Source organism: Aquarana catesbeiana, linkage group LG04 (genome assembly GCF_042186555.1).
Source record: "Aquarana catesbeiana isolate 2022-GZ linkage group LG04, ASM4218655v1, whole genome shotgun sequence".
NCBI classification, from domain to species: domain Eukaryota; kingdom Metazoa; phylum Chordata; class Amphibia; order Anura; family Ranidae; genus Aquarana; species Aquarana catesbeiana.
The window spans coordinates 222850609-222874351 of NC_133327.1; the positions used below are offsets into that span (position 1 = coordinate 222850609).

The 23743-nt window shown below is 41.0% G+C and overlaps 1 protein-coding gene across 2 annotated transcripts in view; it reads left to right on the forward strand.

Moving 5' to 3' along the window:
* The window catches only part of FNDC3B (fibronectin type III domain containing 3B), a 471921-nt gene that overhangs the window by 326391 nt on the left and 121787 nt on the right, over positions 1-23743 (forward strand). For both annotated transcript variants that reach the window (XM_073626229.1, XM_073626230.1), the window contains 5 exons: positions 1394-1565; positions 3856-3942; positions 8134-8272; positions 10389-10460; positions 22990-23108. In XM_073626229.1, coding sequence (XP_073482330.1) covers positions 1394-1565; positions 3856-3942; positions 8134-8272; positions 10389-10460; positions 22990-23108 — 589 coding nt within the window. The remainder of the gene's footprint in view (positions 1-1393; positions 1566-3855; positions 3943-8133; positions 8273-10388; positions 10461-22989; positions 23109-23743) is intronic.

Consider the following 23743-nt stretch of genomic DNA (forward strand, 5'->3'; position numbering starts at 1 on the left):
GGTCAGCTGAGAAGCGTAGTTCAGGAAACTGTTAGATCTGTTTGCCTGCTTGTAATATAGATTGGCATGTTTTATATTTCATATCCAGAAGTAAACTATTTAATGTGAAAAGACATTGCAATTGCAAATATGGCAATTAAGACTTTATCAAAAAACATGGCAGTCAATTATGATACATAGTGCTTTCGCAAAATAAATGTCATTCAGGTAGGGTTTAAATGCACTTTAACCTCCCTGGCGGTATGATTATTTCAGATTTTTGATGCTGAAAGCGGTACAATTATTTTGCATGAAAATTTTTTTATATTATAGGCCTGTAATTCTTGGGAATAACTCGTTTAAATCTGTCCAAACAAGAGTCTAGTAGACATCCCGGGTATGATAATGTTTGAAACACTAAATCATAAATTATAATATAATAAATAACTATAAATAATTGTAACAAATAATACGATAATAATAAAAATTATTCATTAATGTAATCAAATCAAAAACACTGAAATTTGCTGTCATTACTTTCAGTGATTGATGACGGATCTCCCCACAAATCATTATCGCTCAATTCTACAAGTGATTCTAATTTATTATCGCTGTTTTCTAGCTGGTCTAAAACTCCTTTTGATGTAAAGGGACGGTTTTGGTTGCTATGGACAATCTCCAGTTTCCAGGCAGAAAGAACAGTATTTATAATATAAAACTGCATGCAGGGCACTGGACAGACCACTAGGGACAAAAGGGATTTGAAATAAATTGATACAGTAATGTAATCTGTAAGAGTACAGTGTACTGTATATGTATTGTGTTATTTTACTTTTTGAATTTGGCGCCGTTCTCCATCACCCGTGCGTCGCAACACTCGCAGGGAATGGAGCTCGGCACTGTGATAGATCCGGCGGAGGACGGCTCGCGCACACAGCGGGGAGGACATCGCAAGATTCTGGGTACAAGGTAAGTTTGCTGTACCTGGATCCTGCAATGGGATCCTGAGTCTGGCTCGGGGTTACCGCTTTTGGTGCTGAAAATCCACCCCGAGCCACACTCAGGAATACCGTCAGGGAGGTTAAGTAAACATTTCAGTATGCAAAATTTACTCTGTAAGCAAGAATATTTTTCCGTATATGAATTCTACGTAACACATGCAGAAAAACAAGAAATGATTCATCTAGTAGAAGTTTATTTTTATATGTAAGTAAATATTGACATGCCAGTCAAGAACGTGTGTGCTCCTTTGTTTTTTTGGGGAAAGGTGGATTTCCTTCTTCAAATGTACATTTATACACCCTAAGCTTAAATCTGTGGTAACCAACATAATTAAATAAATTGTTTACTCAGTATGGAACACTGCTACATCGTAGTAAACATCTTGCTCATTGACGTGTCTGTCTATTCACAGCGAGTACAGCCAAGAGATTATGTACTACACATCAGGCAATATCCCTCAGACACCCTCCACACCTAAATTTATTAGAGCTGGAATTACGTGGATAACACTGCATTGGATGAGGCCAGAGGGATGTTTCCCAGAAGAAGTAATTTCATACACATTGGAGATTCAGGAGGATACCGTACGTTCCTTGTTTCAATGTTTTTTTGTGCTATTGACACTAGAGAAGTGGGACATTTTTTGAAGTCTTGCCTTAATAAATGTTGTTTTCTAATTAATTTGGCCATGCAGCATAAAGACACCTGCATATTTCTGATCTCCTATGCCGTGTACACTCGAGCGGAATGTCCGACAGAAAAAGTCTGACAGGAGCTTTTCTTCGTATATTCCGATCGTGTGTATGCCCCATCGGACTTTTTACGTTGAAAATTCTGACGGACCTAGAAAGAGAACATGTTCTAAATTTTTCTGACGGAACCAATTCCTATTGGGAAAACTGATCGTCTGAATGGGTGAAGGTGGCTATATGCATCTATGCAGCGCTGTTTGTGCACAGTAACGCATGTGCACAGATGTCATGCCCCAAACAGAGAAACATGGACTCAGGACATGACATCTGTGCACACACGCTACTTTAAGGAAAAAAATGATTGCATAGCTGTATACAGCCCTCTTCACCCATTCCTGCCTATGGGTGGCTGTGCGCAGCTCCAGGACATCCCAAGCACCAGAAATATGCAGCGTCTTCACGCTGCATGGGCAAATGTGCTCATATCCGTGAAGTATTTATCTGTCCGGCTTATGAAGAAAAAATATACTCCTTTCCCTTAAAAAATAACACATGACAAATCTAATATCACCTAGTGCCTGTGAGTACAGCTACCAGTGTCATAATAATATTTCATAATATGGTGCAGGACATACCATAAAAAGCACCTTTAGATATGGTTCCTTGTTTATCACGACCCTTTGTCTTGTATGTATAGTGTATGGTAGGGCATATAATATTAAAGAAAATGTAACAGTTAATACAATTTTGCACAATGATGGTTTACTAGAGGCTAGTCTTAAATTGACTCTGTACTAGGTGTGAAAGAATCTGTTTAAGAGTTGCCTTTCAGCTGCTAGCAGGGCGCTTTTAAACCCAAAAAAGGGGTTAAAAACTCCCAATTTGCGGTGATTCGGAAGCGCTTTTCTTTGTCATTTCAATGGGCATGGCACTCTGGGAGCGCTAAATACAGCGCTCCTAACCCGCCCCAAAGATGCTTTGTGATTCCGAGTGTGAAAAGTCACACTTGAATGAATGGGAGGTGGTTTTCAGGCTCTTAGCAGAGGCTATTTCCAGCGTTAAAGTGCCTGAAAACCACCCCAATGTGAAAGGGGTCTAAGGTAGAGGCTGCCTAGTATGTACATAAGACCCCTTTCACACTGGGGCAGTTTTCAGTCGCTTTAGCTCTGGAAATAGTCTCTGTTCAGGCGGGGCACTGTATTTAGTGCTTCAAAAACACCCTGCCTATTGGAATGAATGGGCAGCGCTTTTGAAGCGCCACAACACGGGAGTTTCTTAACCCCTTCTTTGGGGTTAAAAGCGCCCCGCTAGCGGCCGAAAAACGCTACTTAAACAGTGTTAAGGCACCGCTAAAACGAGTGACGCTTTACTGCGAACCCAATGTGAAAGTGGTCCTAGATGTCTGCAAATGTCTTCCGTACACTTACTGCTACCAGAGCCTACCAAATTTAATTTTAAAGTTTTACATTTCTGAGTCAAAACCCACACAGGGCTAGGCATGCTTTAGCCCACTGTTGTGTGCCCACACTAAGTCCTGGCAATTGGCCACTTACATACTTAACACTTAATCGTCGGGTGGCAGGGTGGAATGTCAGGGATGCCCCATATCTCAAAGTACTGGTTAGGGGTTTGTGGCTCTGGCAATAGAGTGAGGGGGTGCAAGGAAAGCTATGTTCAGGCACCTTATATTAACTACACAGCAGCATCTGCCTTTGCATCACTGTTAATAACCAAGGGCTCATTGGCATCTTGGATTATATAATGCGGTTAGGTCAATCTACCCTGGAAACATAAGCTTGGTATAGCTTTAAAGTTTACTTTGCATGTGTACACTGTTTTCCATTGTGTCGAATAAGTGCTAAATTAGGCCCTTTAAAGAACCTCTCCAGTTCTCAGTCAAGTTGTCCTGCTGTTTGCCAGCCTTCTTCAAGCCTGCTATTCTCTACCCTTGTTTGTCCTCTCCTGCCCTCTGCCTTGCTATCTTCTGTCTGTCCTCTAATGTCATCTGTCTTACCATCCATTGCCTGCTTTTTGTGCTCTCCGGTCACGTGTTTTACTATTTGCAGCCTTCTGCAGATTTTGTGAGACTCAATAGATGCAGTTAGAGGAGAGCAATCTTATACAGTCATAAGAAAATTTCCTAATATGACATTTTACACCTTTTGTTATGTTATGCTTTTAGGACAGTGTATTTCAACCTGCATACACTGGAGAAGAATTAACATGTACTGTGAATAATCTCCAAAGAAGCACACAATACAAATTTAGGGTAAGCCTCAGCTGCTATTGTTTGCCAGCAGAGGGTGATGTTCTGTATGTTTTCTTCTATACTGTAAATGTGCTAAGACTTTCATATGCAAACGTTGCAGAATACACAACTGTCACACAAAGTAGTGCCAAGAGGAGAGCCACCTGTATAGTGGGAGTCATTCACACATGCCAAGGCAGCCTCATCTTTGTATAAAGACCAGTATACCCTCCTAAAACCATGCCAGATCTCAAGAATGCTACAAGGATTTGTGTTAGGAAAGACCAGCTTCAGGATTCAAAATTTTGATACATGAGATTTCAAGTGCAGCAGCTACTGCTTTGTTGACCTTAAAATGTATTTAAACCCAAGAACAAACATGTACTACATTTCTAACTAATAGTCCTTAGATGTGGTGGCTGCATCAGTTATTTTTTTTTATTTATTACATTTTCAGCAAGTACGCAAACACACCTGTTGATTCTGCCAAAAATCCAATGTCCTTCTAACCTCCTGTGCAAATGAAATGCACTGAAATCTAACTAAAGGAAAAAAGACTGTGCACTTTGCAAGAGCAGTTGCTCCATAGCTTTGTAATGAGCAGAAGCTCTGCTGACTTTATTCATCCAATCACGTGCAAGCAAAACTGTTTCTTTTTAATTTTGCTTGCATGTGATTGGGTACTCTTTGCAAAGTGAAGCTCTACCTCATTTACTAAGCTCTGGAGTAACTGCACTTGCAGAGTACAATTGTACTTTGCAAAATGCACAGTTTATTGGCCTTTAGTAAATCAACCCCGTTATTAGGAGCTTTTCCAGCTATCTTCTGTGAATTACAGAACAACCCACTACCACTACAGTATGGAGATATGAGAGGGGGAGGTTATGTGTAGTAATAACACCTTTCCTGTCCTTCTGTGAGAACACCATTCCTTCATAAATACACTACAGTTGGTGTTGTCACCCTAGAATAGTATCGTGCGTTACTTACAAGATCACCAGGTGAGGATAAAGGGGAAAATGTCTGAGAAAATTTAAACTAATGAAGCTACCAAATCAAGGTACTAGAAAGCTGCATATATAACATTTTTGTTTTTGGGTTTGGATATACTTTAAAGAAGAAGTATAGCCAAAGCTATTTTGGCTATACTTCTCCTATGGATCACAGGAGTGCAGTTCATTCTGCACTCCTGTGACCTGTTTTCGGCTGACAGCGGACTAAAGCCTCCCAGATGCCTGGACCGGCAGCTGGCTCAGCCTCTCAGAAAGCCGCTGAGAGCCTGAGACAGCCCTTCCCAACCCCTCGACAGCCCAGCACTCCAGTGAGCGCTGGAGGGGCAGAGCAGAGAACCGGTGGCTGACAGTCACCAGCTCTCTGCAGTCTGAAGACCAAGAACTGAGTGATCAGCAGTTCTTGATTCTCAGTTCTCAATCTTAGAGGCAGAGGGGGATAGCTGCAACTAGGATCAGGGCTGCAGCCATCTAGGTAAGCATGTGTGTTTATTTTTTTTAAAGCCATAACCTCTGCAGTAGCTTAAAGTATAAGTTCACCTTTCCTAACCCATATTCATGTAAAATGTTACTGATGCAGCAAATTGCACCCAAAACACTGGCCCAAATGTTGCCCTGGGAGCATATGGGCACAGATGAGATGCATCTGTGCTCGCTTATTAGGTTTATTGCATAGCTTGATAAATTAAACTAGGGGCAATCAGCGCAAACAATAATGTGTGTGAACAAGAAGAAATATATGCAATCTGAAAATTACAATTTAAAACAAAATTAGTGCAGCGCAAATGATAAAATATCCTTTAAAACTCATGAAACACATGCATTAATCCCGGGAGGAAAATGCTGATGTCGTTCCCACAAGCATCAATAATCGCCAAACAAGTAGTAAAATGCGCTTACCGGACTAGGTGGACCCCTTAATTATAGGAGGTCATAAGAGCCTGGGTTCCTAAAGGAACTAATTACAACCTGGATCTCTTGAGGGCACCGATCGTCAGCATCCACCAATGGTCACATATAGACTGAAACTGGTTATAAGTAACACTCTGTGGGTTTAATAATCAAATCCATATCTATCGGCTACAGGACATTGTCGCAGCACGCTGATGACCTGAAGAAGGACATTTTTTCATGAGTTTTAAAGGACATTTTATCATTTGCGCTGCAATAATTTTGTTTTAAATTATTGCATAGTCTGTTGTGATCCAAACTATAGTTTATCAAATCTGCTAGAACCTTACTGGTCTAAATTACATTTTCAGGCTTGTAATCCTGAAATATCGCATACTATTAAAAGCCTGTTTCTAAAACTTTAGCACAAATTGGCGCATAAGGCAAGGCTGCAAAATCATACTATCACACTGCATAAAAGGCAGTGTGTGTCTTCTTACATTATACCAATCAGATTTCAATACATTGCTGTTCTGCATGCAATTAAGCCTAACAAAAAGAGCTTCTAGTTAAATGGTGTTTATGTCAAGAATAAGACAGTGATGTGGTAAATGTTGTTGTGGGTTATATTCAAAATACATTAATTTATTGCTGTTTAGTACATTGCATTAGGGAGACAGTTAAAGGGGTTGATTTACTAAAGGCAAATAGACTTTGCACTTTGCAAAGTGTAGTTGCACTCTGCAAGTGCAGTTGCTCCAGAGCTTAGTAAATGAGGTAGAGCTTTACTTTGCAAAGAATACCCAATCACATGCAAGGAAAACAAAAAAACAGTATTTTTGCTTGCACATAATTGGATGATGGAAGTCAGCAGAGCTTCTGTTCATTTACTAAGCTCTGGGGCAACTGCACTTTGCCAAGTGCACAGTCTATTTGCTTTCAACCCCAAAGTGTCAATAAACCCAGAAGAAATGTCTCCCGCTGCTATCAATCTACTATGTGCGACCAGGAAGTAAGAGCAGTGCTGCTGCAGATGGGCACAGTGCTGGATCAATACAGGACTCAGGAAAGCATTTAGGAGGGTGGGGGGAAGCAAACAACTATAGTGAAATGATTTTTACTTTAATAAAGGTAATGCATTAAGGTAAAAAACCTTGTGACTTTAGAACAACTTTAAAATAAACACAGGATATAAATCAACTTTGTGCATCAGACTTCTTCACAAATATTATACGCAAAAATATAATATGCAAAAAAATTAATAAGCACCTAAAGAGTGTAAATATTTCTGAAGCTCAGTCCGTAAATAAGTCCAGTATAGTGAAAACAAGGGGAGATAGTCCACAAAGTGCTGCTGGTCCAAGAGTAGAGCGGGTTCTGTTATGGCTGAGAACAAAGTGAGAAGGGACAAGTGCCTCTAAGTGTAGTATCTTAAATACATACAATAAAAGTAATAAAATTATCCAGTCACATGGCGTGCAATAGTAACAAGCATGTCAGGAAATGGAGGATGTCCGTGAGGGCATACGTCCACCCGAATGCCAGCCGCAATCTCAGCACACTGTCCTCAGGAAGGGGAGACGGTAGATGGGCCGGAGACAACAGAAGAGCCAGAAGCTGTGGAAGACTGTGTGTTGGTTGGGCCTTCAACAGCTTTCGGGTCTTCTGCTGTCTCTGGCCCATCTAGCAGCTCCCCTTCCTGAGGACAGCGTGCTGAGATTGCGGGTGGATGTATACCCTCACTGACATCCTCTATTTCCTGACATGCTTGTTACCATTGCACACCATGTGAGTGGATAATTTTATTGCTTTTATCATATGTATTTAAGATACTACACTTAGAGGCACTAGTCCCTTCTCCTTTTTTTTCTTAGCTTCATAGATATTACCTTGTAAAAGTAGCAGTGGTGTCATCACTGTGCTCTACATAGCCTGTGCAGAGAACCAGGCCCTCCTGGCTGCAGAAAACTACAGGAGGGGCCAGAGGTAGAACCAATCACCCTGCACAGTAAGAGAGAGCTGCAATGGCTGGTCTTTTTATAGGAAGCTTCTGCACAGAGACAACATTTTACACTTACTACACAGATCTGGAAGAAAGACACAAAGCACACCAAGATTCAAGGAAGAATACACATGCCGTTTGTATTTGGGCAATATTTGCTTATCCCATAGTTTATCTTTAAGTATGTGTATGACTACTACTGTTACTGAATTAATGAAAACTGTTTTACTTTATCATTATGCATTACAATCTTTTTGACTGACATTTGAAAATTGTATTTTATATATTCATTCCCTGTCTTTGTTACAGCTTATTGCCTCCAATGTTGAAGGAAGTAGCAGTCCAAGTGAAGTATTGGTCTGCACAACAAGTCCAGATCGACCGGGGCCTCCTTCTCAACCTGTAGTAAAGGGCACTGTCACTGCGCATGGCTTTACTGTTCAGTGGGGTATGTACTGTATTTACTCAATCAAATAATACCATTTTCTTGGTATTAAATTCTGCTCTGATATATAAAAAAAAGTACATTTAAAAGTTAAATGCGCAACATACTTTTTTGTAATGTATTGTATTTACTCTAGAAATAGCTTTACTCTAGTTCTCTAACAAAAATAATAGAACTTCACTGTGATAAAGATGGATATGGCATTTTAATAAATGTCTATAACTGCACAACATGTCTCTGGTAAAATGAATGAAATAGAGACTCATTGGTATTCAGACAGGCATCGCTCTTATGCTCATAGATAAGACAAAGCACAGTCATTTCTTAGTAGATTGACAGTCTGGTTTGGAGTTTTTCTTGAGCAATGCTATTCAAAAAATGAAGCATTAAAATAAATATGCTTTAGGGGAAAAAAAGTTTACGTTGCAGGGCATGCTTCTACTCTACAACTTCTGCTAAACTTTTGCAAACAGTTATATAATTACCTAAGTAGATCCTGAAGAGTAAAGCCGTGTACACACGACCGGACTTTTTGACCGGACTGGTCCGACGGAACAAATCCGTCGGACAATCCGACCGTGTGTGGGCCTCATCGGACCTTCAGCAGACTTTTTCTGTCCAAAATCAGACGGACTTTAGATTTGGAACATGTTTCAAATCTTTCCGACGGACTCGAGTCCGGTCGAAAAATCTATCCGTTTGTATGCTAGTCTGATGGACAAAAAAGGACGCAAGGGCAGCTATTGGCTATTAGCTACTGGCTATGAACTTCCTTATTCTAGTCCCTTCGTACGTCATCACGTTCAAACCAACGGACTTTCGAACGGACTTCAGTCCGTTCGTGTGTGGGCAAGTCCGTTCTTTCGAAAGTCCATCGGAAAGACCGTCGGACCTTTCATGCTGAAAAGTCCGCTCGTGTGTACACGGCATAAGGGTCAATTTTGCCTGCATTGGCCCACTTTCACTGCACATTTGTTGATAAAAACCCTTTGTTGTTTTTGAAATGCTGGCTGCACATGTGCAGCAAAACTGTGGCAAATGTGAAAAAAGCATTGTGGGAATTCAATGAAAATCCTCAGATTCACCAGTTAGGAATGTCAATATATCTTTAAAAGCTTTTTGGAGACAGTAAGACCCCTTTCACACTGGAGTGCTTTTCAGGCGTTTTAGCGCTAAAAATAGCGCCTGTAAACCTCCCTTAAGTCACCCCAGTGTGAAAGTTCGAGTGCTTTCACACTGGAGTGGTGCGCTTGCAGGGCAGGAAAAAAAGTCCTGCAAGTAGCATCTTTGGGGCGGTGTTTACATCGCTCCCAAAACGCCCTGCCCATTGAAGTAAATGGGCAGCGTTACCAAAGCGCCTGCAAAGCTCTTCGGCAGCATCGCAACACAGGCACTTTTAACCCTTTGTTCAGCTGCTAGCGGGGGCTAAAAGCACCCCGTTAGCGGCCGAAAAACGCTGCTATAACAGCGGTAAAGCATTGCTAACTAGCGGCACTTTATCACTGACGTCGGCACCCCCAATGTGAAAGTACCCTAACATTTTTTGCTTAATGAGCTCAATGAGTATTAGAGAAACCAATATATAATCTAAAAACTAAAAAAACTACAAATCTTGAGGATTTATGTGTTAACAAATAGCAATAGCAAATCCTGTAAGTCTGAATTGAATTATATTCCTATATAAAAATAGTGATTCTTGGCCAGTATAGACTACAGTACTGCTCGCCTTTGCTGACACAATTTAGGACAGCTCAAATAGATGGTGTCTGGGTTTGGGTGGAACTCATGTTTGACCCAAACCTAAATGTCATCCCTGGAGCTGTATAATAAAGCCAAGATGCACTGAGGTGTGGAATGGAAAGTGTTATGGAGGGCAGGATTTCCATTTTAGTCTTGCTGCTGTTACTATTAGCATGTTTCCTATTTCTATTTTCTTCCATTTTATAAATGTACCTCATAAACTGTTATACCTTTTTTATTTTATCTATCTATCTATCTATCTATCTATCTATCTATCTATCTATCTATCTATCTATCTATCTATCTATCTATCTATCTATCTATCTATCTCTAGTATGTTTAGGAAGAACTGAATTGCTTAACAATGTGCTTCTTTCAGATGCTCCTGAGGACAATGGTGGCTCAGAAATACTGAAATATCTTTTGGAGATTTCTGAAGGGACGTTTGAAGGTGTGTTTTACTGCAGGGACTCCAATTATACTTCTAGTAACATTTTTCAGGTACAGGTAAATTGCATTTATCAAGAATAGACAAAGGACAAAGAAAAAAGCTTTATACACTGTTGAAATATAATCTGGTACTGTGCAAAGTATGTGATAGATTAATAGTATGTCAAAGATGTCTATAAACTACAGCTTTATTCTTTTTTTTTACTCAAGAGGATATATTGCTTATATAAAAGTCTTGACCACTGTTCTCTGACATCAGTGATGTTTTAAAATCTTTTTTTTTTTTTTTTTTGTTTATTTTTTTTTTTAATCCAAAGCCACTAGAAAAGGAGTAAAACGATTGTAACTAATGTGCTATACTTAAAAGGGTTATGTTGAGCAGCTAAACTGTTTAAAGTAATTGCTTGCATGACTCGCTTAGTATAGCAAGATGGAGATGTTCCCAAGAGTCCTGTTTTGCTGGAACTAGTAACCATAATCTAGTAGAAAGCTGTAGTAAACCATGTATACTGCTGTTCCTCTGCTTGTCTAGAATATACCTCTTTAGTGCCGAAAAAAACATGGCAGCAGGGCAAGAAGTACCAGATAAATGCCAGTATGTGGAAATCTTCTGTCATTCTACTTTGATGGTTCTAAATCAACGTTCGATGTGACCCTCCATTTGAGGCCATATTTTCATTATTGGCACCTGTATGTAGACACACAATGATTGGCACTCTAAAGCAGTACACATCTGCTTGAATTATTTGTTTTACTGACCCTAACCAGGTTTAGAGTAGAGCAACAACATGTAAATGAGATTTATTCTACTAATCATGGTAAAAAAATGTATAGCTAAGCTATACTGGGAAAACCCACCTTGGGGAACAGGCCTGCTGTGACTAATGGTAAATCCATCATTTAATAGTATTATTTGCACCAAACTATAATGAAAGAGTTTATTTCCAGAATGTTAGAAAGAAATGCAATGGGGCTTATTTACTAAAATTAGGGACTACAAAATCTGGTGCAGCTCTGCATGGTAGGCAATCATCTTCTAACTTACGCTTGTTCCATTGAGCTTTGACAAAAAACCTAGAAGCTGATTGGTTTCATTGCAGAGCTGCACCAGATTTTGCATTCTCCAGTTTTAGTAAATCAACTCTACTGTGTAGTAACCCACACTAAGAAAGGTTTGAATTTGTTTTCAGTAGTTTAAAGGATAAGTTCACCTTTGGAAACATGTTCTACCTGCAGACTCTCCCCAATCCCAATTAATTGTAAAAGTGGGCCGGGGATCTTCTCCCGCATCCACTGTTACAATTTGTAAAAAGAATGTGAATGTGTGGGGCTCTGCCCACACAGCCATGTCATTCCTTCACATAGTTTTGTGAATGAATAAACTACAAGTACCTGCAGCCTTTGTGGCTGATGACTTGTAGTTCTCAATGAACTACCAGGGCGCTGGTGAGTGTTCTAGTAGTTCATTGATTCTTCCTGTCGTTCAGTAACTGCCTGCCCGTACCGGCAAACAGCTACTCAGACAGTCTGCAAGAGATCTGAGATCTGGTAAATGCAGGTGCAATGCTTTACAGGCTCCTAACAAAAAAAAAAATAAATACGGTAAATGCACTTTTTTTTTTAACCTCCAAAAACGATGTTCATTTATTTATTTTTTAAAGGTGAACTTATCATGTAATGATGAAGACTGAAACTCATAAAACCTGGTCTATAAATTGTAGCTTTGGGTGCAAATAATCGTAGCACAGATCTGCCTCTATACTGTCATCCATAAAAATAAATGTATATTTGCAGGGTTCTTTTGTTTGCAAATTAAACGATCAAACGCTACACATTATTGCAAATAACTGATTTAAAACTATACAAAACGCTTTAATGGAAAAATTTGCTGGCTTATCTAAGATCATTTAGGTTGCTTCATGGGCAATGTATATTCATTTTTACTCATTACTCTAAAAGCACAGGAAAGGACAGGGTGATGTTAGGAAGCACTGCACAAACAGATGAGACACAGTATAGTCAGGATGGAATACTGAGTGATAGTCACTTCTACCAATTACACTGTTACTATTGCTAGCACACCGCTAATGAATTCCTAGAAAAAGGTCATTAGACGTTAAAGTCTGTTCTCTATTGAGGTTTTACTTCAAGGAAAATAAAATTAAATGTAAACTGAAGGGAGCGAAAGATGTGCTCTATCAGTTCCTTTATTAAACATATATGTGGATGTCATTATCAAATATCTTCTTACTGAATTTAATACAAGGACTGTCAACTTGTGTCTTGCTGGCTCTTGATATGCCTAGTTAGGGACCATTTAGTTACAAAAACATGCTGGGTAGTTTTAAGACATAAGTGGAGTTAGGACAAATGCTACATCAATCACCCTTCTGCCATCTTACTTTTAAATGACGATTAGAAAATCTTGCGCTCAGAGTAATAGCCTTCTTTTTACAAGAGTCAAAATGATCCTTTACGGTGCTCTGTCCCTCATTAGATCTCTTTAAAGAGCATTTCCAAGAAAAATAGAAATCCTTTGTCCACATCCCCTCATTTTTTAACCTCCCTGGCGGTATGATTATGTCAGATTTTTGATGCTGAAAGCGGTATATTGTTTCGCATGGAAATTTGTTGTTTTATATTGTAGGCCTGTAATTCTTAGGAATAACTTAAACCTGTCCAAACAAGAATCTAGTAGACATCCCGGGTATGATAAAATTTGAAACACAAAATCAGAAATGATAATATAATAAATAACTATAAATAATTATCAAAAGGAATAATATAATAATAATAATAAAATGTATTCAATAATGTAATCAACTCAAAAACACTGAAATTAGCTCAGTTGCAGAATTGTCGCTGTCGTCACTTTCAGTACCTGATGACGAATTTCCCCACAAATCGCTATCGCTCAATTCTGCAAGTGATTCTAATTTATTATCACTGTTTTCTAGCTGGCCTAAAACTGTTTTGACGTAAAGGGACACTTTTTCATTGCTATGGACATTCTCCAGTTTCCAGGCAGAAAGAACAGTATATATTATATAAAACTGCATGCAGGGCACTGGACAAACCACTAGGGACAAAAGGGAGGTGAAACAATTTTATACAGTAATGTAATCTGTAAGATTACAGTGTACTGTATGTGTTATGTTTTGTGTACTTTTTGACTTCCCCGCCGGGCTCCGTCCTCATGCGTCGCTCGCAGGGAACAGAGCCCGGCATACAGTACATCAGGCGGAAGACACAGCCGCCGCACAAAGCAGGGGGGGGGGTTGGGGGATCGCAGGATCCTGGGGACAAGGTAAGTAACTTTCCATGGATACTGCAATGAAGCCCCGAGTGTGGCTTAGGATTACCGCTTTTGGTATGAAGAATTTACCCAGAGCTAGGGATGAGCCGAACACACCCCCTGTTCGGTTCACACCAGAACAGGCAAAAAATTTGTTCGAACATGCGACACGTTAAAGTCTATGGTACACGAACATGAATAATCAAAAGTGCTAATTTTAAAGGCTTATATGCATGGTATTGTCATAAAAAGTGTTTGGGGACCTGGGTCCTGCCCCAGGGGGCATGGATCAATGCAAAAAAAAGTTTTAAAAACAGCTGTTTTTTCGGGAGCAGTGAATTTAATAATCCTTAAAGTGAAACAACAAAAGTGTAATGTAATACCTTTAAATTTCGTACCTGGGGGGTGTCTATAGTATGCCTGTAAAGGGGTGCATGTTTCCCGTGTTTAGAATAGTCTGACAGCAAAATGACATTTCAAAGGAAAAAAAGTCATTTAAAACTACTCGCGGCTATTAATGAATTGCCGGTCCGACAATACACATAAAAGTTCATTGATAAAAACGGCATGGGAATTCCCCACAGGGGAGCCCCGAACCAAAATTTTTTTAAAAAATGACGTGGGGGGTCCCCCTAAATTCCATACCAGGCTCTTCAGGTCCCCTCAAAATATATACCAGACCCTTCAGGTCTGGTATGAATATTAAGGGGAACCCCGGCCAAAATTAAAAAAAAAAATGGCGTAGGGTCCCCCTCAAAATATATATCAGACCCTTCAGGTCTGGTATGGATTTTAAGGGGAACCCTGTGCCAAAAAAAAAAAAAAAACGGCGTGGGGTCCCCCCCAAAAATCCATACCAGACCCTTATCCGAGCACGCAACCTGGCAGGCTGCAGGAAAAGAGGGGGGAACGAGAGAGCGCCCCCCCTCCTGAACCGTACCAGGCCACATGCCCTCAACATTGGGAGGGTGCTTTGGGGTAGCCCCCCAAAACACCTTGTCCCCATGTTGATGGGGACAAGGGCCTCATCCCCACATCCCTTGCCCGGTGGTTGTGGGGGTCTGTGGGCAGGGGGCTTATTGGAATCTGGAAGCCCCCTTTAACAAGGGGACCCCCAGATCCCGGCCCTCCCCCCTGTGTGAAATGGTAAGGGGGTACTTACCCCTACCATTTCACGAAAAAACTGTCAAAAATGTTAAAAAAGACAGACAGTTTTTGACAATTCCTTTATTTAAATGCCTCTTCTTTCTTCTATCTTCTATCTTCCTTCGGTTTCTTCCTCTATCTTCTTCTTCTTCTGGTTCTTCTGGTTCTTCCTCCGGTGTTCTCGTCTGGCATCTTCCTCCGCTGCGTCTTCTTATTTTCTTCTCCTCGGGCCGCTCTGCATCCATGATGGCATGGAGGGAGGCTCCCGCTGTGTGACGCTTCTCCTCTTCTGACGGTTCTTAAATAATGGGGGGCGGAGCCACCCAGTAACCCCGCTCCCCTCTGACGCATGGGGACTGGACGGGGACTTCCCTGTGGCATTCCCCATGATGTCAGAAGGGGCAGGGTTACATAACGGGTGACCCTGCCCCTCTCTGACGTCATGGGGAATGCCACAGGGAAGTCCCCGTCAAGTCCCCGTGCGTCAGAGGGGGCGGGGTCACCGGGTGGCCCTGCCCCCCATTTTTCAAGAACCGTCAGAAGAGGAGAAGCGTCACACAGCGGGAGCCGTCATGGATGCGGAGCAGCCCGAGGAGAAGAAGATAAGAAGACGCCGCAGAAGAAGATGCCGGAAGAGAACACCGGAGGAAGAACCAGAAGAACCAGAAGAAGAAGATGGAGGAAGAAACTGAAGGAAGATAGAAGAAATAAGATAGAAGATAGAAGAAAGAAGAAGCATTTAAATAAAGGAATTGTCAAAAACTGTCTCTTGTCATTTTTAACGTTTTTGACAGTTTTTTTGTGAAATGGCCCTTACCATTTCACATGGGGGAGGGCTGGGATCTGGGGGTCCCCTTGTTAAAGGGGGCTTCCAGATTCCGATAAGCCCCCCGCAAATTAATAGCCGCAAGTAGTTTTAAATGACTTTTTTTCCTTTGAAATGTCATTTTGCTGTCAGACTGTTCTAAACACGGGAAACATGCGCCCCTTTACAGGTATACTATAGACACCCCCCAGGTACGAAATTTAAAGGGATATTACACTTTTATTGTTTCACTTTAAGCATTGTTAAAATCACTGCTCCTGAAAAAACGGCCGTTTTTAAAACTTTTTTTTGCATTGATCCATGTCCCCTGGGGCAGGACCCAGGTCCCCAAACACTTTTTATGACAATACCATGAATATAAGCCTTTAAAATTAGCACTTTTGATTTCTCCCATAGACTTTTAAAGGGTGTTCCGCGGCATTCGAATTTGCCGCGAACACCCCAAATTGTTCGCTGTTCGGCGAACTGGCGAACAGCCGATGTTCGAGTCGAGCATGAGTTTGACTCGAACTCGAAGCTCATCCTTATCCAGAGCCAAACTCGGGAATACCACAAAGAAGGTTAAAGCAGAATTAAAACATGCAAGACCCGATCCTTCCTAATGTGTCATCTTACCCACTGAATGTATGTCGCTTATGTGTCTTACTAATAATTTTAGGTATGGGCCGAACACCCCCCGGTTCAGTTCACACCAGAACACCTTGAACAAAGCAAAAAGTTCTAGCGAACATGTGAACCCTATTAAAGTCTATGGGACATGAACATATAAAATCAAAAGTCCTCATTTTAAAGGCTTATATGCATGTTCTTGACATAAAAAGTTTTATTATTTATATTTTTTTCAGGAGCAGTATTTTAATGATTTTTAAATTGAAACAATAAAAATTAAATATTCCTTTAAATATAATGCCTTGGGGGTCCCCTTAGTCTGCCTGTAAAGTGGCACATCTGTGCGATGTATAGAACAGTGCCGCAGCAATAATGACATTTCTAAAGGAAAAAATGTCATTTAAACTTGCTCGCAGTTATTGCTGACTCCCGGCAATCTAGATGAAAAATCAATGAAAAAAACGCCCACATTTTTTAAAAAATTGTCATGGGTTCCCCCCAAAATCTATACCAGACCCTTATCTGAGCATGCAGCCTGGAGGTCAGGATGAGTGGGGACGAGCAAGCGCCTCTTGAATCATACCAGGCCACATTCCCTCAACATGGGGGGTGGGTGCTTTGGGGCAGGGGGGCTCTGCGCCCCCCGACCCAATGCACCTTTTCCCCATGTTGATGGGGACAAGGGCCTTTTCCCGACAACCCTGGGCTGTGGTTGTCGGGGTCTGTGGGCGGGGGGGCTTATCGGGAATCTGGAAGCCCCCTTTAAGAAGAGGGCCCCTAGATCCTGCCCCCCCATGTGAATAGGTATCGTCTACGTTGTACCCCTACCCGTTCACCAAAAAAAGTGTCAAAGTAAAAACCACAAGAGACAGTTTTTGACAATTCCTTTATTAAAAAAAAAAAAAAGTGTCCCATGATGTAAATCCACCATTAATCACACCGCCCGACGGACCCGAAAAATAGAAAAAACCTAAAATAACTCTGCCTCCATGAGAGGCCTCCCGGCAACTGCTGTCTTTTCCCTTTGACAGCTATTTTATAGGCAAGGGCAGGGCCACCCGCTGACATAACTGGATGACCCCGCCCTGGGGTCACTGGGTTACATCATTGGGTGGCCCCACCCTTGCCTATATAACAGCTGTCAAAGCCAAAAGACAGCAGTCGTCGGGACCACATCAATACACTGTATTATATACTCTGCACTGCACTATATACCCTGAACTGCTTTATAAATACTTATACTTGTCCTGCTGGAAGGTTAACCTCCACCTCAGTCTCAAGTCTTTTGCACACTCTAATGCCCCGTACACACGGTCGGATTTTCCGATGGAAAATGTGTGATAGGACCTTGTTGTCGGAAATTCCAACCATGTGTAGGCTCCATCACACATTTTCCATCGGATTTTCCGACACACAAAGTTTGAGAACAGGATATAAAATTTTCCGACAACAAAATCCGTTGTCTGAAATTCTGATCGTGTGTACACAAATCCGACGGACAAAGTGCCACGCATGCTCAGAATAAATAAAGAGATGAAAGCTATTGGCCACTGCCCCGTTTATAGTCCCAACGTACATGTTTTGCGTCACCGCGTTCAGAACGATCGGATTTTCCGACAACTTTGTGTGACCGTGTGTATGCAAGACAAGTTTGAGCCAACATCTATCGGAAAAAATCCTAGGATTTTGTTGTCGGAATGTCCAAACAAAGTCCGACCGTGTGTACAGGGCATAACAGGTTTTCTTCTAAGATTGCCCTGTATTTGGATTCATCCATCTTCCCATCAACTCTGATCAGCTTCCCTGTCCCTGCTGATGAAAAGCATCCCCACAACATGATGCTGCCACCATGGTGGGGATGGTGTATTCAGGGTAATGTGCAGTGTTAGTTTTCCATCACACATAATGTTTTCATCTGACCAGAGCACCTTCTTCCACATGTTTGCTGTGTTCCCCACATGACTTCTTGCAAACTGCAAATGGGACTTCTTATGGCTTTCTTTCAACAATGGCTTTCTTCTTGCCACTCTTCCATAAAAGCCAGATTTGTGGAGTGCACGACTAATAGTTGTCCTGTGTACAGATTCTCCCATCTGAGCTGTAGATCTCTGTAGCTCCTCCAGTTACCATGGGCCTCTTGGCTGCTTCTCTGAATTATGCTCTTCTTGCCCGGCCTGTCAGTTTAGGTGGATGGTCATGTCTTGGTAGGTTTGCAGTTGTGCTATTATCCCTGACCTGTCTGGTGTGTTCCTAGGTCTTTATTATGCTGTTTGTTCACTAAGGTTTTCTAACAAACCTCTGAGGGCTTCGCAGAACAGCTTTATTTATACTGAGGTTAATTTACACACAGGTGGACTTGTGTGTAATGTACTAATTAGGTGACTTCTGAAGGCAATTGGTTCCACTATATTTTAGTTAGGGGTATCAGAGTAAAGGGGGCTGAATACAAATGCACACCACACTTTTCACATATTTATTTGTAAAAAATTTCAAAACCATTTATCATTTTCCTTCCATTTCACAATTATGTGCCACTTTGTGTTGGTCTAGCACATAAAATCCCCCAAAAAATCAATTTATGTTTTTGGTTATAACAAAACAAAATGTGGAAAATTCCAAGGGGTATGAATACTTTTTCAAGGCACTGTATTTTGGGCTACAGGCTAATGTGCTGACACCATGTTTAGCCTTCATCCATATACTAAACCTGGGTGCAAATGGCAACCTCTCTTCACTGGGGGATTTGCATCCACATCTAGGACACAGGGGGAATTTAGAGAAAACTGCTGGAAATATATTGTGCAAACGTCAAGGACAGGTAAGTATAACAATCGATTTTAAAAAGAAAAAAAATATTCTTCAGTATAAAAGCCTAAACACGATATTCTCCTAAGGTTTATTACACTTTAAGCTCAGTAAGCTCCAAAATAATAAGTCAGTTTACATCTGCCTGCCCATAGAGGTGCATGGAGCTTCCAATCAGGTCCACTTGAAAAACTGACAGGCGGGCCTGGGCAGAAAGTCTGTGTCAAAAGGGGCTCAAGGTACACGCATTGGGTAATGGAAGCTTCCCAACTTTAAAGTGCCAGATTTCAGGAGCAGCGGCATGTGCTATAAATTAAATTTGCAAATAGCGAAGCACAATCCTAGGAAAACCCACAAAGGGCCTGTGGTAGAGTGACCATTCCCATTTTACTTTAATAGACAAGCAAATTCAATTTTTCTGGTACCCAATCTGTATTAACAGTTTTGAAGTAGACACCTTAGTTATGTATGCTGAGAGCAAGTGCCATTGCAAAAATCTCATTAGTAAAATAATCCTGAAGATGTCTTTTTTTTTATTTTTTATTACCTATATTTTGAACTATGCTAGAACAGTGCAGTATAACGCTGTAATACAATTCAAGTATTGACGTTTGAAAGAAATCATTGAACATGAACTAGACTACTTTAGGTACTGGTAATCCACGTGTCCTTCCATACACTCTACCAGGGGCGTTACTAGGTCTGCAAAAGATCTGGGGCTAGAGCCCATAGCAGCAGTCACCAACCTTGGGGGGCACGTCGGTGGTAAGCAATTTTTCTTGGGCAAAGGAAATCTGGTGTCGGAGTTTCAGTCATGGCACCATGGTTGATATGGTGTCAGGGTGATCGAAGCGCATAGTTTCTATTGTTACATTGTAATACATAATGAAGTGGTTCAACTCACCATAATGCAGAATCAGTGGGAGCCCTGAGCGTGTCACTTGCCACCATCGCCTGTCGCCAGATGCAGCTTTTTAACTTGCCATCATCACCTGCCACTAGATGTGGATTGTCACTTGCCACGTCACCTGCCACCATTTGTAGATTGTCACCTGCCACCATTTGCAGATTGTCACTTGCCACGTCACTGCCACCATTTGCAGATTGTCACCTGCCACCATTTGCAGATTGTCACTTGCCACGTCACTTGCCACCATTTGCAGATTGTCACTTACCACGTCACTAGCCACCATTTGCAGATTGTCACTTGCCACGTTATGTCACTTGCCACCATTTGCAGATTGTCACTTGCCACGTCACTTGCCACCATTTGCAGATTGTCACTTGCCATGCCAGCCAATGCCACCAAATGTGCATTGTCGCTGCATTGGTGGCAAGCTGGCAGCACTGGTCCATTTAGTGAGGGCAGGAGAATGGAGATGCGGGGTGGGCAGTGAGAGATAATGTAATCTCTCTGCTCCGCGCCGCACCTCCGACATTTAAGAGGCCCGCACTGTGAGGGCAGAAGAGTGCTGATGTGTGGCGGGCAGTGAGAGATGATGTCATCTCTCTGCTCCCCGCCGCACATCGCTCCCACGTTGAAGTGACCCGGCTGTGAGGGCGGAAGAGTGGTGACGGGAGGGCAGAGAGAGATGTTGTCATCTCTGCTCGTCTGCCTGCTTGTCTCTCCTCCACCTCCAATGCCACCCACCGCAGCCGCGACCTGCTGAGACTTGGGGCTATGGGCTCCACATTCAGGGCTCCAGCCTCGATAGCCACCCCCTGGCGCCCCCTATGCCCTCTACAGCAAAGCTTTGTGTTTTGAACTGTAATCTATACAGTGAAAGTAGAAGTAAAATATCTGCGCTCAGGTGAATCTATGTATATATTAACTGCTGACACTATGCCTAGATACTCAGCACAACAGATATAGGCATATGACAAGTTCAGGACTCACAAACTCAAAACCAAAATTATAAAAATAAATAGCAATGAAAAATAATCCTATAAATCACCAAGATCTTACTCCAAGTGCCTTCCATCCAAGTACTAACCAGGCCCAACCCTGCTTGGCTTCCAAGATCAGAAATCGGGCACATTTAGGGTGGTGTGGCCATAAGATGTTCCCCAATGTCTATTGGTAACAGCAAGCAAAATGCTTTACATAAACTGTGATATTGTGGTTATAAACAACATTAATTAACAAAGTGCTTACAGTTAGGAAAAAAGTATTTGATCCCCTGCTGATTTTGTACATTTGCCCACTGATCAGTCTATAATTTTAATGGTAGGTTTATTTTAACAGCAAGACAGACTAGCAAGAAAAATATCCAGAAAAACGCATTTCAAAAAGGTTTTATAAATTGATTTGCATTTTAATGGGTGAAATAAGTATTTGACCCCTTCACAAAACATGACTTAGTACATGGTGGCAAAACCCTTGTTGGCAATCACAGAGGTCAGATGTTTCATGTAGTTGGTCACCAGGTTTGCATACATCTCAGGAGGGATTTTGTCCCACACCTCTTTGCATATCCTCTCCAAGTCATTAAGTTTTCGAGGCTGAAGTTTGGTAACTTGGACCAGGAAATCCAGGACCAGTAAATAATATAGAGGCATATACAGCTGAAAATATACTAGGACAGAATATAAAGAATCCCACAAACCTTGATAAGAAAATCTGATGAGCTCCTCAAGCCGTCACCATCAAACAATTGCAAAGTCTCCCAGGTGCCATTAATCGCATACAAGGCTTACAAAATAGTGCAACCTTCAATATAAGAAAGTTCACATGCGCATAGTGAAATTTCCTCTGGGAAAAGGTGCTCCCTCCAGCCTCCCCTAATCCACAGAGACACCAGATATTTTGCTGATATTTGACACTATGGGGTTGATTTACCAAAGGCAAATCCACTTTGCACTACAAGTGCACTGCAAGTGCAGTCGCTGTAGATCTGAGGGGAAGATCTGAAATGAGGGGAAGCTCTTCTGATTTTATCATCCAATCATGTGCAAGCTAAAATGCTGTTTTCTGTTTTCCTTGCATGTCCCCCTCAGATCTACAGCGACTGCACTTCCAAGTGCACGTTAAAGTGCACTTGCAGTGCAAAGTGAATTTGTCTTTAGTAAATAACCCCCCCCCCCCCCATATACATCCACAACTTGCAGGAAATTAGCTCAGCAGAACCAATGCACATATAATAAAAGAGACACTCCATATAGTGTAATACCACCCATAAAAAGGAATTTTGTTAAGTCTAAGCACTTACAAGATGTAACACAGCATACCACATGGTACAGTAACATGGAATTCCAGCATCAAAGATGGCCGCCGTTCCTTCGCACATGTTCAGTAGCATGTATCCGGGTATGCCCTACTGGTTTCGTGTGATCAATGGCACCTGGGAGACTTTGCAAGTGTTTAATGTTGACGGTCTGAGGAGCTCATCCTGTTTTCTCATTACAGCTTGTGGGACTCTTTTATTCTGTCCTATTGTATTTTCTGCTGTATTTGCCTTTATATTAATTCCTGGATTTAAGCAATTTATTGATGTATGTTGTTTATTACCACAATATCACAGTTTATGTAAAGCATTTTTATTACACATATTGCTCTTAACAATAGACATTGGGGGAAAGTCCTATGGCCACACCACCCTGAATGTGTCTGATCTTGAAAGCTCAGCAGGGTTGGGCCTAGTTAGTACTTGGATGGGAGACATTGGGGGTAAGATCTTGGGTATTCATAGGATTATTTTTCATTTGGTTTTGAGTTTGGAAGCGCTGCACTTATTATATATCTGATCTATGCAGTGGTTACATTGCGATCAATGTTGCACTCTGTTCTCTGTTCTTTTTAATTCCTGTTTATTGTAGTGATATTATGATAATGATATCATATTTTTACAGCATCGCAGTGGAAGGTGGCATATAGTGGATCTGAAACAGAATATACCTGCAACGACTTGAAGCCAGGCACTTTATACAAGCTCCGTGTGTGCTCAATCAGCACAGGGGGACACAGTCAGGTAGGCTTATCTCTTATAGCATAATATATGCTCTGGTTTTGTGTATAACCGAAAAAAAGCTTGGGTTTTTATAGCTGTGAATAGGGACTCTTTTTTTTTTTTTTTTTTTTTAATTATTTGCATTAGGATATGTTCACCAAGAAAACCTACTCTATCTATCTATCTATCTATCTATCTATCTATCTATCTATCTATCTATCTATCTATCTATCTAGATCTATATATATATCTATATCTATATCTAGATAGATAGATAGATAGAGAGATAGAGAGATAGATCGATAGATCGATCTATATATATATAGATCTATCTATATATCTATATATATATATATATATATATATATATATATATATATATATATATATATAATTTTATAATATATAATTTAGAGAAGAGATCATTATTGCCAAGGGAATATGTGGTCACATTTTATTATGTAACTTTATATAAACATGTCATAAAGTGGTACAACTGAAACTCTATGCATGATGAAGACAATGGAGTAACAGAGGTTACCTTCAACTTCATGTCATAAATGATTAGTAAATCCAATAATCGATGCAGCTAAAATCATATAAAATCTTGAATTTTCCTGTAAAAGTTGAGCTATGTTCTTACCTCCCATGCCAAC